The sequence below is a fragment of the Cryptomeria japonica genome, chromosome 3 (genome assembly GCF_030272615.1).
Source record: "Cryptomeria japonica chromosome 3, Sugi_1.0, whole genome shotgun sequence".
NCBI lineage: Eukaryota > Viridiplantae > Streptophyta > Pinopsida > Cupressales > Cupressaceae > Cryptomeria > Cryptomeria japonica.
Genome location: NC_081407.1, coordinates 312,365,175 through 312,383,220, shown reverse-complemented (window position 1 = coordinate 312,383,220; position 18,046 = coordinate 312,365,175). Strand labels below are relative to the sequence as shown.

Genomic DNA, 18,046 nt, shown 5'->3' with positions numbered 1-18,046 from the left:
AACTTTGCTAATACACCCTTGAAAGCCATGCCCATTTCTCTTTGGAACGTGGCATTTGCATTAGTTAGCCCAAAGGGCATTTTACAATAAGCATAGGTACCCCACTTAGTAGTAAATGCAGTCTTGTATTGGTCTAATTCTTGGACCATGATCTGATTGTAGCCTGAATACCCATCGAAGAATGAAAATCTTTTTGAGCCACTGACCTTTTGGAGAATCTGCTCCATAAAGGGAAGGGGATAGTGATCCTTGAGGGAGGCTCCATTGAGATCCCTAAAGTCTACACATAGTCTGATTTCCCCATTCTTCTTCCTTACAGGGACAAGGTTGGCCACCTAGGTGGAGTGCTTGATAGAAAAGATGATATTGGCTTCTATCAGCTTGGTCAACTCCTTCCTCATTAGTGGCTCAATTTTTGGGTTTATTGGCCTTTGCTTTTGTGTAACTGGCTTTGCATTCGGGTTTAGCTCTATGGTATCCTGGGCTAAGCTAGGGTTAAAACCAAAGAAACGGGACTCGGACTCGGCTCGGACTCGGCAAGGCCGACTCGGACTCGGACTTCGGACTAGGCGTCAGACTCGGCTCCAGACTCGGCTGGACTTGGGAAAGTGAAAAACTCAAGAAATTTAGAGATTTTTAAAGATTTAAAACTTGTTTCAGACACCCTTTATTGAATACACCTTAAAGACACAAAAACATCATTAAACTCGGCTCATTTGATTACATACACAAGTATACATCAATCACATAAGCATAAACCCAAATTGTAGCTGAAGAAAATAACAAACATAGATATATAAATATTGTCAAATGTATACAATATTACAAAACTCATGGAATAAAAAATCCATGTCATCATATGATCATCATCAAATGTTTCATACAAATACCAAAGGTAAATAGTAAATACTAAATACAACTACAAGTGTACAAGCCTATGGTTCAGAGGGCCGTGCACCCTCTCGCCCTGGCCCCCTGCGAAGGCGTTTAAAGTAGGTCCTGGATGATTCAACAACCATAGTCGCTCCCCGTGACACCATGCCATGCTCACCAACATCAGGAACAACTGTGTCATGCTCACCAACATCAGGAACAATTGTGTCACTCTAAGTCTCAATATTTCCTGTTTCTGCTCGTGCTCTTTGCTCCTCTGCCATGGCTACAGCCTCAGCCTCTATATCTACTTGGTCGATCCAATCAATGTCATCATCACTAAATACAGCTGTAGGAGTCCCAGGAGTTGTCTGATTTTCATTGGCCCACTCTGCTTCAAGATCAACCTCGTCTAGAATGATAGGAGACATGTCAACTATTGCATTCTTTCTCATTCTTAGGCGGAGGTTGTAGTGAACAAAGACGAGATCATTCATCTTCTCCACAGATAATCTATTGTACCTCTTGGAGTGTATGTGCTCAAACATACTCCAATTGCGCTCACAACCTAATGCGCTGCATGGTTGGCTCAAGATGCGAATGACCAACTTCTGAATATTTGGTGTCTCTGGGCCAAAAAAGTTCCACCAATGATCTGAGTTTGAAATGAGAAAAATAAATAAAATCAGTCTCACTCATGAACTCATTTAACAAGTTACAATATAGTATTGAATAAAACTAAAATTAAGCCTTACAATTTATTTTTACCTAGCATCATAGTTGTCCTACCGTCTTTGGCGACAGGACGAGAGGTCGTCTCCCCTTGTGCATTTGAGAACAACTGTAGCTCTCCAAAAAGGTCTATCTGAGAAGTACCAGCAGGTCCCATCTTCTCCATGATTGCATATAGCCCATTAAGGACCTCCACATCAGCCTTGAAAGAAGGGATAAAAGGGAATGCTGGATTCAGATAATAGGCTGCCGCATGGATGGGCCTATGAAGCTGATGATGCCATCTCCTATCAATGATCCCCCAAATGGGACCATACTTGCTCTCATCTCCTCCATAGACGAATCTGATGGCCTCCTTCGCCCTATCCATGCCCTCATATATATAGCCCATTGCGGGCTTATCTCCATCCGCAACTCGCAACAAAACCACCAAGGGCTTAACAAACTGCAAAATTGAAAATATTGTGTAATTCAGAAAAATGAGCAAATAAGAGAATACATATAATAAGTTATACATGAAGTTAAATTGTAGAATTTATAAAAAAATTACCTTCACTATCTCATCACAAGGGACCCAAAAGCCTTGCTCATAAAAAATGCAGTCTGCCATATCTTTCCGTGCAGGGGTGGTAGCATAGGATGAGGAAGACCACTCCTCACCAACAATCATACGTCTCAAGGCAGACTTAGACCTAAGCATGGACTGCAATGTGAGGAAGTTTGTGGCAAATCTTGTGATTCCTGGACGAGCTAACTCCTTCTGCTCTGTGTATTGTCTCATAAGAGCCAACACCCATGAATGATTATATACAAATTTGCAGACATTTCTTGCCCTTTCTACACATCTCTTGACCCATGGGATTTTTCCAATATCCTCCAACATGAGGTCAATACAATGAGCAGCACATGGAGTCCAAACTATAGATGGGTGCCTCTCCATCAATAGTCTACCTACAGCAACATAATTTGTTGCATTGTAAATTGTAATTAATGGAGGTACAAACTATAAGATAGTAATTTATTTGCAAACAAAATTAGTTTGTAATCAAAAGTTTACCTCAGCAACATAATTTGCTGCATTGTCGGTCACCACCTGTACCACGTTCTCCTCACCCACATCTTCAATCACCTCCTCTATCTGCTCACATAGGTAGGTGGCATTCTTGCAATGGGTGGAGGCATCAATGGACTTGATGAAAACGGTGCCCCCTGAAATAAAAAAATAAAGCTAGGTCAATGATCATTCAATAAACCATTAGATAAAAAATAAAACATTAAAGACTATATGAAACTAAAATTAATCAATCACCTTCGGAAGAAACAAGAAAATTAAGGAGAGTTCTATTTCTCCTATCCGTCCAACCATCAGTTATGATGGTGCAACCTTTAGTGCTCCATATCTGGCATTGTTCATCTAAATCCTTCTTCACATCATCCACCATTTGAGACAAAATCGGTCCCCTCAAATCACTCTCACCGCATATGGTAATGGCATCAACCATTTGTTGCCAATAAGGAGATCTGTCGCAAAGAAACTCAATGAGATAAGTTAAGTATAAAAATTGAATGAGATAAGTTAAGTACAAAAATTAAAACAATCAAAGTTATCAAACATAAAAGTTAGTAAAACATTCACCTGGTTACAAAGAATGGAATACAACTGTAGCTCCAAAACCTGCCAACTGCCATTTTAGCAGCATCATGGACCTCCTTGTTCCAACCCATGCCCTCAAGCGACGATTGGGACCCAGGAGTAGTGCGAGGCACAAAGAAGGAATCCAACCTAGATTTACGAATCCTAGGTCCAATGGTAGCACTCCCACTACAACTACTAGTGCTAGGAGCATGAGAAGTGGCGGTGGCACTGCCACTTATAGAAGCAGAAGCAGAAACGGAAGCACCAACAGTAGCAAACTGAGTGGGACGATATGGAGGTAAGGAAGAAGGGCCTCCAACACAACCTAATTGTGTCCCTCTTCCTAAAACTGTCTCTCTCCCAATGGCCGTTCAATCCTCCTTTTGTTTCTTTTTCCTTTCAATCTCCTCAACCATTACATAACATTCATGTACGGCCTCAGGGACTGCTTTTAGGCATGGTTCGGCATCATGTCCACGCACACCAGCAATATGGTATTTCAGCCTATATATACCTCCATGGAATATTGTTTTGCAAAACATACATTTTGTTTGCCCCTTTCCTTGCCCTGGAAAATCCTCATGATATTTCCAAGCAGGGTCCTTTCTAATGGGAGGTCTAGAAGCTGAAGTAGACATTTTAGGATAGTTTTGTGAAACTTGAAGTTGAGGCAAATAATAAAGTGAAGTTTGCTGCAATAAAACATTACAAAATACAAAATAAAATTAATACATATTACATACATTCAAAATAACTAAAGTAGGGTTTGTCAAACCCTACTTTAAAAAAAAAGAAATTTACAAACCTTACATAGTACAACACTACAACTACATACTACATGCTACATACAAACATACAAAAGATTTTGAAAGAAAATGTAAAACTTTCAAAAAAAAATGAATAGAAAATGCAATTTTTGCATACAAGAAACAAACTAATTTTCAAAAAAACAATCGTACCTCTTACAACAAGCTTGAAACGAGCTGCAATGTCTTCCTATCCAACTCTTGATGCACCAAATCGAAACACAATGCAGCTCCAATGTGACAAATTGAAGAAAACTTGAGCTTCCTCCTTGCTGGTTTTTCTTCTATGCACCCTTGTTTTTCTTCCCAACTCACTTTACTCCTCCTTTTTTTGCAAGTGAATGAAATGAAAGTCACTTTTAGGGATAGAAGATAATTATAAAAAAAAAACGGACTTAAAAAACATTGCAAAATAATTTTTTTGGTGTTTTTTGTTTGGCTTGACGCCGACCGAGTCTGGGGCTTGGGACTTGCCAAGTTTGGCGAGTTTGGGCCAAACTCGCCAACTCGGCGAGTCTGGCGAGTTTACTCGCCAAACTGGGACAAGTCTGAGTGCTTGCCGGGCCTGACTCGTACTCAGACTCGCCGAGTCTGGGCGAGTCTGGGTGAGTCTCGTTTCTATGGTTAAAACCCTTCAAGTCTTCATAGGCCCAAGCAACTATGTCATCATATTGCTGGCAAAGCTCAACAAATGCCTCTTGCTCGGTTGAGGAACACACCTTGCCCAAGCTCAAGGACTACCCTCAACAACAACAACTGGCTTGTAATCACCCCTCTTTGCAGCCAAGTTCATTTTCTTCCTCAACTGATCATCCGAGTTGAAAATGCCTTCCAAGGTAACTAGACCTTTAGGTAGCTTGTTGGAGTTGAGCTGCATGATTTGATCTCCATACTGGTCTCGCAGCGTAGACTGATTTTTAACAGAAAACTCTGGTTCATTTTGCAAGAAGTTGACGATCTGCTGATCGCTTTCAAACACTTGCCAATTCTCTTGATTGTCTGGGACAGCAGGCCTCACAACAAGCTTGATGTGTTGCTCCTTCTCACTTGCAACATGCGTTGGTATGTCGAACTGAGCACCAATTGCTGCAAGCCTATCAACATGCTTGTTCTGACCCCTAGGAATGCTCTAGATATTGATTGCCTCAAATCCTTCAATCAAATCACAAACCCTGTGTTTGTATGATTTGAGTAGGTTGTTCTTTGCTACACTTTGGGCTCGGATGTGGTTAACAACCAACTCGCTATCTCCAAATACTTGCAAAGATCTGATCTTTCTGCTTTGTGCAAGTTGGAGACCCTAGATCAAGGCTTCATACTTGGCGACATTATTGGTGCAACCAAATTGAAGCCTAAAAGAGAAGAAGTATTTCTCTTGCTCAGGAGAAACAAGCATCACCCCGACGCCTGCACCATTCTTGTTTCTTGAACCATTAAAAAACATGTTCCATAACCCCTCTGAATCTCCTTGTGTCTTGATGAGGTTAGGGAAAGGAGTATCCTCTTCATGGATACAATAGGTGCCAAGCCCAGTCTCTTCAGTCTCAGCTAATGGATCAAATTGAAAAGCATTGGCCCATTCGTCCAACAAGCAATTAGGAACCTCTTGCAAGAGAGTAGCAGGCTCACGGACAACACACTCCTCCCCCTCTTCATGCAAAGTACAATTCATGTTCATAGGGTTAGGGGTGTAGGGCTCAATGTGGTTTTGGGCAATGAGGTTTGCCCTTATGGTGACCTTGGTACCATACCTTGTTCGAAATAGTATATGGGACCAGTCAGAAGACAGGTACCCACCTATCTTGGGTCTGAAGTCTCTAGATAGGCAGATTACAGAGAAGGCAGGGAGGTCGATGATTGATACGTCTTGCAAGACAGTGCAACCAAGGCATGCATGCAAGGCTAACTTCAAATTTTTTACCACCCCTACTGTCTTAATAGAAGTGCCATCTAACTGGACCACCCCTTTGGTCACGGGTTCATATTCTATGCCAAGAAGATCAGCTACCTTCATAGGCATGACTGAGCTACTGGGTCCTGAATCTATCATGCAGTTGTGAACCAAGTTATCTCCTATGATTAAGGAGAGATAGAAAGGCGGAGGCTTGTTGATCTTGCTTGAATCTTCCTCCTCCTTGGGTTGCACCAAACTTGTGGAGATTGCCTTTTCTTTGACTACTGCCTCATCACCTGACTGATTGACTTCCTTCAATGCCTCTTTAAGCAAATCCCTTTGAGATGGGATTGAAAGGGCCTCCCACATAGTGATGTTGGGGTTGGCCTTCTTCATCTGATCAACTATGTTGAAAGGAACACCAACTGACTTTAGAGGCCCCTTTGAAACTACAAGGTCTGCCTTTGCTCTTTGGACGACTTGGACCTTCTCCTCCCTCTTGTTCCCTTGCATGGTGCTTTGGCTTGTATCATGGACGGTTACCTTGGGTGCTGGAGCTTGGGCCAATGTTGAAGGTGAGGCAACCTCCATGACTCTCTTCTTTGACCTTGCATACGGCAACATGGACTCACCACCTGTTTGGTTCAAACCACAAAATTCTGCCTCCTGCCAATTGACGAAGGTAGAGTCACCGTGTAAGTGAGTCTGAGTGCCAACACTAGGCTGATTTGGGTCATATTTTTGTCTAGAGGTGGTCGGCTTATCTTGCACTACTAAAGTTTGGACAAACCCTCCATTTTGGCATACACCTTGGTTGTGTGGCTGATTACATGGTTGACACCAGTCTTGCTCTTGGGCGAGGTTATTTTGCATTGGAACTATCGGCTTTGAGTTGCTTGCGGTTGCGAGGTTCGCACTATTCAACGGCCTGGCATTGCTCCATTGGTTTTGCCCTTGAAAGGGCGGCCTATTTTGCTGATAATTCTGACCTTGTGACTGATAAGGTCTGCTATACTGAGTTTGCTGCCTCTTCAGTGTCACCAATTCATTGCCAAAGTTTTGCAATAGAGCCTTGACCTCATGGAGCTCATTGGAGGATGTAGAGGGTGTTGCTGATTGCCCTGCCGGAGCCATGGCAATAGGAGCCAAGGTGGGTTGTTGAGTAGGAGCCTCTGGGAAGAGAGGCATTGGAGGCCTTGGAGCTATCTTCCCAGACTGAATCAAACAATTTTTTGCTCTTATGGCTATGTCATATGCGCCCGGTAGAGAGGCTCCACCCATTGATTGGATCATGACAGCTATATCGCTGTTGAGAGCTCTAAGATAATACAAGAAGGCATGATTTGGAGACGGCTTCACTAGAGTGGGAATCCTATTCCATGTCTTATGGAATCTGAAGTTGAAGTCTCCCATGAACTCGTGGGGTGCCTTCTTGATCGTAGTTAATTGCTCCACAAGTGATAGGTGATAACTTTTGTCTTTGAAATGGCTGCACAACCTCTCCACCAATTCGTCCCAATTGTGAATGGAGCTAGACGACAACCCTCTATACCACTGCAAGGCTTTGCCTTTCAAAGATGTGGCTAAGAGTCTAACAACAACATTATCTTGAGTGATATTATGGACGGAGCAGATGTTTGCAATGTCTTGATTGTGCTCAATGGGGGTAGTAGCTGTTTCACTAGTGAAGTATGGTATACTCTTCAACGCAGCCACTGATATGTCACTCCATTAAGTCAAAATAAGGGGACTCCCTTTGTTGAAGGTAACGAAAACCTGATTTCTAGCCTTGCGGAACAATGGTCTATTGATATGAGTGGTGGGAGCCCTTGATAGCAATGGTCTTGTAAATGGAGGAGTAGAATGAGACCTGGGAGATGGAGTGTTTACAACCTCGACACCCTTGATTGGTGACAATGAAGGTTTGCCTCTCCTCCTTCTAGAGCCTGCAGATGGGAGCTCTACGAGTTGGAAACTGCCCCTAGAAGACGCCCTTGTATGAATTATGGGCATGAAATCTGCAACTGCCCTCGGAAGTTCGGAGGTTCAGAGTATGACCAATTCGGCACCTCTAGAGCTCGGATGTCCAGAGTGAGGAAGTTCGGGAGTTCGGAACCTGGGGGTTCCGGATTTCCAGGGTTAGTAGAGTTACGATGACTTGGGAACTTGGGGGTTCCGGGGTCCCAGAGTTATGAACTTTGTGTGAACACGAACTGGTGTTTGAGTAGAGTCGCCAAGTGCTTCAGAGATGACTGCCTCTAAAGGCTAAAACACTAAGAATTAGCACTAGATCCTTAGCATGTGAATTGAATAAAGTCCCATTGGGCGTGCCAAAAACTGTTATCACAAAAGCTTGCACCCTTACTGAGCTATCAACTCAGCAACCTTGTGAAACATGGAAACAACCCCGAAGTGTGGGACCTTGCGCAAGGGGGGTTGAGTCTCTAGAGAAGGCCTACTTCCTTCTCAATCCAATGCAGGTGTTGAACCAACTCAACACTTCAAAACTTACTCCTAAGCCTATCCTAACAATTTGCAGTGGTAAAGGGGAGTTAGGATGCGTGAAATGAAAGGAGGTTATGCACCAAGATAAGAGATTGTTTCTCTCCCTACCGAAATGGCACAAGGAACCAACTAAAAAACCTAAGAGATGCACAACTTCAATTGCATAAGTGACCCAAATGCATGTATGGAGGTTAGGGTTTGCTAAGTGTCAAGAGGGGAGAAGGATTCCCACAAGTCACACTCAGAAAACAAGTTAACACAACATATATGGAGAGAAAAGCCACAAGACATACACCTATGATGAAGGTAAGAAAGCATACACAACATACATCGGTTAGGAGGAGGCAAGAATGGTGATTTTCAATTAATCATAAAGCGAAAAGCCAATCTTACAGTTGCAGAAATGCAAAAAATAATTACAAGTCTTTAAGAGAAGAGAAGAGTATAAGAAAGCTCAAGCCAACAGGGAGAGAACCCTTTACAATGAGGCTTAATAGCCTTATATAGAAAAATGGGTTACAATGGTGATCATGACCCCTGCATGTCAGTTTGGAAGTGCAGGGAAGTGCATGCACTTGGCATGTACATGCAAGCAACCTAGCCATACCACCAAAGGCAACTCTGAGGAAGGTGGACTAACTAACCTTCCAAAGTGAGACATGACATAAGTCACCAAGCATGGCCCCGTACCTCCCTGACGGAAATCCTGCCAAAAACACTTAATGTACCCTTGTGGCTCCACAAAAGAAAGTGCTCAAGTCACCAAAACTATCGGAGCATTAAAAGCGAGGAAGAGGACTTTGGAACCTTGGGGTTCCGAGAAAAGAAGGAAGAAGGGCTAGGAGGGAACTTTGGAACCTCGGGGTTCTGGAGTTCCGGGGAAGGCAAGGGAAGGGAACTTCAGAATCTTAGGGTTCCGGAGTTCCGGGGAACTGCGCAAAGGAACCTCGGGGTTTCGGAGTTCCGGGAAAGGGAAGAAAAGAATGAACTTCGGAACCTCGGGGTTCCAGGAAGAAAAAAAGGGAAGGGAGGAGGGGAACTTCGGAACCTTGGGGTTCTGGAGAACTAAGGAAAGGCTAAGGGAAGGAAGGGAACTTCGGAACCTTAGGGTTCCGTAGTTTCGGAGCAGGAAAGAAAGGACTATGGCAAAGAACTTCGGAACCTTGGGGTTCCGGAGTTTCGGAAATGGAAGAAGGAAGGAGACAAGGGCAAAGAAATTCGGAACCTGGGGGTTCCGGAGTTCTGGAGAAGGGAAAAGAGAGGGCAAGGAGAAAAGAACTTCGGAACCTCGGGGTTCTGGAGTTCCGGGAAGAAGAAAAGGCCAAGGGAGGAACTTCCTCCGTACAAGGCAACGCTTCACACTTCATGATTCTTCTCTCCTCGATCTACTGGTCGATGGAACATATCTTTGATCGGTTCTCACTAATGGACCAAGGGTGTCATAAAATGACAACAGGTTCCATTGAAGTTGAGGTTTTAAGCAGTTTGAATAAATTATTGTCCAGCTTTTTTGAAGATGCTGCAAACTATCTTATGTTTCTATATGTAACCATTTTTATATGTAGGCTTTTCTGGAGTGCTATTATTTGATTCATATTTAGCGTTGTTATTTCAGATGCCGACTTCCTGTTATCTAAAGTTTACATAGCTGAATCATGAAGACGATTCTCAACATTGTTTGTATCCCTTGGGGCATTTTTGTTTCAAGTTTGTTAAAATTTCAAAACATAAATTGGTGGGTATCCTTATAGCATAATGGATTAGATTCATCAATTGAACTTATTTCATGTTGTTTTCATGTGTTTTAAGGAAGCAGATGGAGCTCTTGGAAATGGCGGGCTTGCTCGATTGTCAGCATGTCTAATGGACTCACTCTCAACATTAGATTTTCCAGCCTGGGGGTCAGCTTAATTTTAATTTTTCTTAGATATGTTTTGTTTGAACAAGTTTTTTGCTGAGGGTGCTAACCTTTTGTTTTCTGGAAATTAACATCTGTAAAGATTGATTGGTTGGAACTTGATTCACTTTAAATTTTGCTGCCAAAATGAAGAACTTCTTTATATGCGATAGTCTTGTTGTATATTTAATAGGGAGTTGATGTTGCTTATGCAGATATGGGTTACGTTATCAATATGGACTGTTCAGACAAATTATACTTGATGGGTTTCAACATGAACAACCAGATTATTGGCTGAATTTTGGTAATCCTTGGGAGATTGAGCGTGTTCATATCAGATATCCAGTAAAGGTTTGTAGCAAATAGATTAATGGTTTTTGTCTGTTGTGTGCTACACATATGCTTGTGATCAGTTTTCTCAGGAATCCTTCCCTTGCATTTTTCCTCCATAAATTGTTTCTGAGGTAGCATTTGTTTGTTTGTTTTGTGCAATAATTTGCTTTTAATGTTATACTGTAGTTTTATGGAAAAGTGGAGGAGGAAGTTCACAAGGGCAGAAGAAGAAGAAAATGGATTCCTGGAGAGATGGTAAATTTTTTGAATTGGCTAATAAATGCTTAATTGTTATAAGTCAGTTATAAGTCTGTAAATCTTCTAGGTAATGTCTTGCGTTAGATGTAGTGGTAAGGTAGTCTGGTAAGGTTGCATGAAGTAAGCCAGATTTCTGATTTGGCACCAGTCCACTTTATATGGATTAAGAATACCATTTATAATAATGAGCAGTTTCTGTTTTAAATTATTATTTTTCATCAAATGTACCTGATTTTTTCAGAAATTTAACCTCAACTCTATCTATCAAGCCTTGCTGTATCTAATTGAAATATCATTCAATTGGCGTAAAATAGTGCTTGATAAGTTGAACATGTTGATTGCGATGTAGGTAGAAGCAGTTGCATATGACAACCCCATTCCAGGATATGATACGGGAAACACCATCAATCTTCGACTTTGGGCTGCAAAGCCCAGTAGTGAATGTGATCTGGTTGGTTTTTTCTTTTTTTGAGGATTGATGATAAATTTTTAAGTTATTTTTTACATTATTGAATCATTGGCATAATACCATGTCAAGGGCCTTATTTGCCAGGAATTGTTGTCATGACTGTAGAATAGCTGAAAAATATTTACATTTTATCAACTCTAAAATGTAAATATTATAAGCTAATAATTAAGAAACTGAAGAATTATAAAAGTTAAATTAGTAACTGGTTTATATTACCAATTAGCAAGATCGACTCTTGGAAAAATGGTGAAAATTTATTAAAATGGTGAAAGTTTTTCTCTGTCTGAGCACTTGTATGCATTTTAAAATGTTAATTATGTCAGGCAGCAAGGTTATAAAAGCCTGATTCTATATATAATAATATATGTGTGAGAATTTCAGAATTTGAAATAAGCAAGTGCAATTTATCATTGTAGCAATATCGTGAATGCAAATTAAAAAAATTCTCCCAAAGTTTTTGGGATGCAGTGGTAGGGGGTGTGTTTTGGTGATAAAAGGGTGGAGAGGTTCCCTTTAAATAGAAAATGTTTTCAGATAAACTATAGTTCAGCTCTTTTATATTATAATTATTATCATATGAACTCATTTTATTTCCATCGAGTTTATTGAACTAATATCACTTAGCATACAATATGTGGTATGCATGTGATAAACATGATAAAAATATGACATAATGCAATGGAAGTATGAAAGGCATCAGTTCAAAATTATTAAATTTCAAGGATTCTATTTTTATCAGATGGATTCATATAACCATAGGGTTGTAACTAACCTAGTAGTTGACAAAGTTGACGTTTTTGAGTCTCTGACAACAATCCAAAGGAATATATAATAATACTCAGATACTGTTAGATTTTAAGATTAAATATCGAATGAACTAGACTAAAAATGGAAAACACATAAAGTGGTAAAATATCACCTGAAATGAAGGATAATAGATGCTAGAAGTATGAGAAGAACTTGTTTTATGGTTTAAGGGGAATACTGGCAGGAACATGCACTGATTTCAGGGTTTAAGGTAAATTAGAAATCACAAAGAAACCTGGAGTCCTCAACTATGCTAGGATTTAAGACTTTAAGTCAATGCGAACCTTACAAACCCCTGCCTGATAAAATCATTCTGATCTTAGAGGAATCAATAATAGACTAGTGCCTATTCTAGTAAGGCAACAAAGTAATGGATTCATTGAAAACATGTAATTATTAAAATCATTCTATGATACCTTAATGAAGGTTTCATTGAAGATCATACCTCAAAGAATACACACGTAAACTAGGTCTACACATGCATTCAAAGAAATACTTGAATTTGCAGAATATTAAATGAGTCTTCTTAGTAATCCATAGATAGACCTAAATATTTTCTTTACTATCGTGAAGGCACACCATGCAAAAGCTTTGCACATTGTCTGTAGTCATTTGGCTGACTAGTCAATCACATAAACATCCAGAATTGAACACAATGTCAATGGAAACAGTCAATCAAGGTTGATTACACACTTTATACTCGTTCTTCAAAGATTATTATGAGTTTGTTACAAATTTGGGATGAACCCATATCATCAAAATACAAACATGTCTTTTCTCTTCATTGAAATTGAAACCCAAGCTATCTAGAAGTATTTTCTTTTTTGTTTTTCTGCAAATTGATTTTCCCATCATCTGAATAATGATAATGTGTTATAAATTAGGATCTTAGGATACTAATCATTATGAACAAGATATAAAATAAATGCATTAAGAATCATACAACCATAAATTAACACATTACGCAAGATATACTTGGGGAATACCCTTTTGGGTAAAACACGCCGTAAAGAATCATTTTATTAAAACACACAAATTTAGTCTATTAGAAAATACGCTATAACTTGGGGACACTCCGATACTTCCACATGGCCAATAATACCTCTTGTGCATGGTGATAGTGTTAGGTCCTAGAGACAATTGAGAGGGGGGGGGTGGGGGATGAATCAGTTGTCCAATAAATTCAATCAAAATTAACTTAACCAAAACTTAATGCTTAATGCCGGTAAACCAAATTTTATGCCGGTAGACAGTTTTATCAGTTAATTGTAGTACCGGTAAAGATTAATGCATGAAACAAAAAGACAATAACATCCACAACACATAACACAAATATTTGTACGTGGAAACCCTGTAAGGGGAAAAACCATGGTGGGAAGCCTTACCCACAATTAGATGATTCTACTATAGATAGTATGTGTGTACAATATGGAGTCTGCACATGCAGAAAGGCCAGCTGCCTAGAGCTCACTGCTCAATCACAAAATGGGAGTCACACTGACTACAATTGGATGGTTAAATCCAATGATAATGTACTGCTCAAAATAGCATCTTCATATGCTGGATTCAGTTCCGGTTAAGTTCTGATTATCTTCTCAAAACCTTCCTTCAATCTTCAAATGATGTCTGCGTGTATAGCTCTGCTTATTTTCACATATACCTTGTAACAATCCTTTTTCCAATCGCATATCAATCTCACAAATGAGATCTTACATTTATACCATAACCTAAGACCAATTGAATAGGTCGGCTCACAAAGAATATTACAATAAAATCAATTTCAAATAAATCAATATGCGATGCATCATGTCGGCTCAATGCATTTACAATAATAACAATTCATCTCCATAACGTGCTGTGCTGATCTGGAATAGATACGCTTGCCGGTGCATAACCTGGACCTATTTGCCGGTAACAACAATTATGCAAACCCGAATAGACCAATAACCAAATCGCCAAAACCAAGTGATCAAATAATGTCTTCGACATAACCAGGTAGTCTCCAAGTCATTCCAAGTGCCGGTGAACAATATAACTTGCCGGTGAACCAAATACCAGTGACTGTGCATAAGTCACTGACTTGCCGATGAACATAACCAAAGATCTCTAAGTGCTGATAAGTGTTGACAAGTTTGACAAGTGTTGATAAGTGTTGACAATTGTTGACATCAATGACAAAACCATATCAACATATCCAAAATACCAACAGATACAACTCACTAGAAATCTTCAAATTCACACACCTCTCAAATTAGAGAGGACCTCTTTAAATATAGGAGGAAGGGTGAATTCACTAGTCCCCCATTCACAAATATTTAATAATCTAATAGTTATTAGATTATAATTATTTCAAATGGGATATGCTTATAAAACATATAATGTATAAGGTTTTATAACCTTATATTAGAACATTATATATAACTGTTATATATATCTCTTGCCGCCTTAGTGCTGCATTTGATGTAGATCTTGTGATGCCATTGCTTGATCCTTCTTGCCTTGAATGCATTGATCTTACTTCTTCTTGTGTGATCTTTGTGAAATCCTTTCTTTTGAGCAGCTTCCTTGTATCCTTCTAAGTCTTGAAGTGTTGAAATGTCCTTTATGAGCCCTTGTCTTTGCTTAGGTGATGAAATCTTGATGTTGCATGGAAGCTGATGTTCTTTCTACGTTTTGAAGCCTTGACCCTTTCTACACATTCCGTTGCATGTCATCCTACTTACATCAAACCTGGAAATGATATAACTTGAATCAAAACATTGTAAAAAGCACTTAAACAAGCTTTTGCACTACCTTCTCTAAATCTGGAAATGAATTTTCTGATCATGGAACATCTGATTTTAAGTCTGATTTTGTGTCTCAGGCCTGATTTATGCCTGATTTCTCACTTTTACATGCCTGATTCGATAAGTTTCAGGTCTGAGACAGGTCTGATCTGCATTGATTTCATGTGGCAAGGGAAGTTCGTTGTTCTCAAAGGAAATAGCTTTCTTCCTTCCTATCTCCTTTGCATCCTCTTGATCATTTGAGTGGGGCATTGGTACTGATCGGGCCTCTAGGAGGGCAAAGGCAATGGCCTGATGCCTAGTCGTGGATCTGAGAGGGCAAAAGAAGTGCTGTCATTGCCTTGGAAGGGCAAAGGAAATGCTGTCATTGCCAAAGGAGGTCCGAAATCCGTAAGTTGCTTATTGACATTGCCTAGGGATGCCTTCATTTCTTAAGTAGCTCTTGTCCTTTTCCTAAGGACAGATGGAAATCCTTAAGTTGCTCATGTCCTTTGCCTAAGGATGCCTTCAAATCCTTATGTCGCACTTGTCCTTGGTCAAGGGACGGGTTGATATCCTTAAGTCGCTCTTTGTCATTGCCCAAGGATGGGTTGATATCCTTAAGTCGTGTTTGGGCATTGTCTAGGGACGGATGTCATCTCTTAAGTCACTGATGTCCTTAGTCAAGGGATGCTTTCATCTTCTTGTGTCGCGGATTGACATTGCCTAAGGATGCTTTAATTCCTTATGTCACTGATTGACATTGCCTAGGGATGGGTTGATGAGATGCAATCGGTCCTTGCCAGGGAAGGTCCGCCAAGGGTAGTGTTGTCAATATTTTTCATCAAAAAAATGTGAATGCCTTAAATTGTTGGACAAAGGAGATCGCACAAGCCTAGTCAAATCGCACCACTAAACTTCCAAGGAAATGAAATCTGATTGAAAATTAAGACCTCTTAATTCGTTGATGTCCTTAGTCAAGGGATGCATGTAAAACCTTATGTTGCTGAACAAAGGAGATCACTCAAGACTATCAAATCGCCCCTTAAGACCTCCAAGGAAATGAAATCAGACTTAGTTGAAACATGACTGACAACTCAATTTTTTTAATTCACTGATCTTGACTATCAAAGGGAATGATTCTGCCTTGGAAGGAAATAATGGAAATGTTTTAAGTCGCTGATCTAGGCAATCAAAGTAAATGATCAAAATGCTTAACTTTGATAACTTACTTATTTCTCCTTGAGAACTAACTGACCTCAGTCAGTTAGGCGGCAATTAGGATAATACTTATAATTCTGCTAGTTATGTTTTAGTAATACTTTGGTTGTGTAATAAGTCAGCCGTTTGGTTCCCGTAGGAGTTAGTCGGCAGTTGTGACGGTTGGCATCTCCGCCAACCTCTGGGTCTTATATAGTGCAATATAAGGGAACCACGACAATAGTGATGATGTACTAGTTTTGGAATGCAATAAAAGAAACATCTTTCTGCCATATTGTTGTGACTGTGACTGTTAATTTATGTTCTGAATATAATTGAGTTGTTGGTTATATATTTTGTGTGTACTTCTTGCTTATTCCGTGAACTTGAACAACTCACCATAGGGAGTAAACATTTTGGCGCCGTTGCCGATTTGAATTCCGGAGATCAATATGGCGGCAAGCGGTAACCACTAACGGGCTGACCATTCAAACAGCAGTTGGTAGTCATTGAAGGTGATACACACGAAGAGGTCACGCAGGCGGAAGTACAGGAGGATCAACTGACGGAGGATTTGGTGGAACTGTGGGACGCTTTTGTCACTCAGTACGTGCAAAGGGAAGCTTGGGAGAGAGCGGTCCCTGAGGGCACGGTACATGAGGAACTCAGCAAATTTTGTCGTGTTTGATCTTCTTGGGAGCCTTCCTAGACTGTTGGCACAAAACCTCATTGAACGAGAAGAGCAGAGGGAAGAAATTAGTTGTGAACGTTGTCGGTAGCAAATCTTGCAGTAGTACGAAGAAAGGAGCTGTAGGGAAGAGGAAGAGAGGGATACGAGCAGACGCCGTACCCATGGCAATTAATGCCCCTACATCCCAACAAGGACCGACGATGTGGTACCAACAGAGAAGTAGGCGAGGGGTTGGTACAGAGATCCCTACGTATCCAAGAACAAAACGAATGGAGATGTCGGCTGAGGGAGATTGCTGAATGGTCGGAGAGTACGGAAAGGCAAAGCAAGAATTGGAGTGTGAGTAGGAGCCGTAGTCGGGAGAGGCAGAAACTGTGTACGTGGAACCAGTTGGTAGAGGTTGCGAGCAACCTACCACTACTAGACGTGGCGGAGGAAGATCTTGCCGACCAGGCCGCTCACGCGACGTTGAGTGAAGAAACCGGAACTCAATTTGAGAGCAATCCGAACATGACAAAGAGGTCGCACGAGACCTGCAGGGTGAGGTCGCCGAACTCTTTGAAAGTAATTTGTATAGAATTGGGAGTTTGTCTCTCGCGGAACAGTAAAAAATAGGAGGGCCAAAGCCAAAAGCCTCAGGAAGGAGGGATTATAGGAGTGAGGGTGACCAAGGTGCGAAGGACATAAGGGGACGCAGAGAAAGCTCGCGTACGGAGCCGAACAGTCCAGTCTGGTCGAAGACATATGGTACCTTCCAGGCGGCATATAACACCTTCTAGGTGGCACATAACACCTCCCAGGCGGGACAGAGTACCTTCCAGGTTAAACAATGGCACACAACTAGAACACTCCAGAGAGACAAAAACTTCCAAGATTCATGAGTGATCGCTCAGAGGACCCCGTACGGCACTGCAAAACATGTGTAACCATATGGGAAGTGAACGACCAAGATGACCAAGATTATTGGTTGAAAGCGTTCCCAGCCACTCTCCGGGGGATCACAATTGACTGGTATACGGATCTTGATGCCCAACACAAAACAAGTTGGAATGCTTTGAAGAGGGCCTTCCAGGAGGAATTCAAGCTCCTGAGGGATGATAATGAGATCGTGGCTGAGATCTATACTACTAAGGAAGGGAAAAGTGAAAGTGTCCAGGCTAATAATTGTAGGTTGAAGGAG

At 40.9% G+C, this 18,046-nt stretch overlaps 1 protein-coding gene across 2 annotated transcripts in view; it reads left to right on the top strand.

The window, feature by feature from the left end:
• The window catches only part of LOC131047970 (uncharacterized), a 223,419-nt gene that overhangs the window by 92,070 nt on the left and 113,303 nt on the right, over nucleotides 1-18,046 (top strand). For both annotated transcript variants that reach the window (XM_057981782.2, XM_057981781.2), the window contains exons 4-7: nucleotides 10,256-10,347; nucleotides 10,559-10,694; nucleotides 10,863-10,931; nucleotides 11,284-11,385. In XM_057981782.2, coding sequence (XP_057837765.2) covers nucleotides 10,256-10,347; nucleotides 10,559-10,694; nucleotides 10,863-10,931; nucleotides 11,284-11,385 — 399 coding nt within the window. The remainder of the gene's footprint in view (nucleotides 1-10,255; nucleotides 10,348-10,558; nucleotides 10,695-10,862; nucleotides 10,932-11,283; nucleotides 11,386-18,046) is intronic.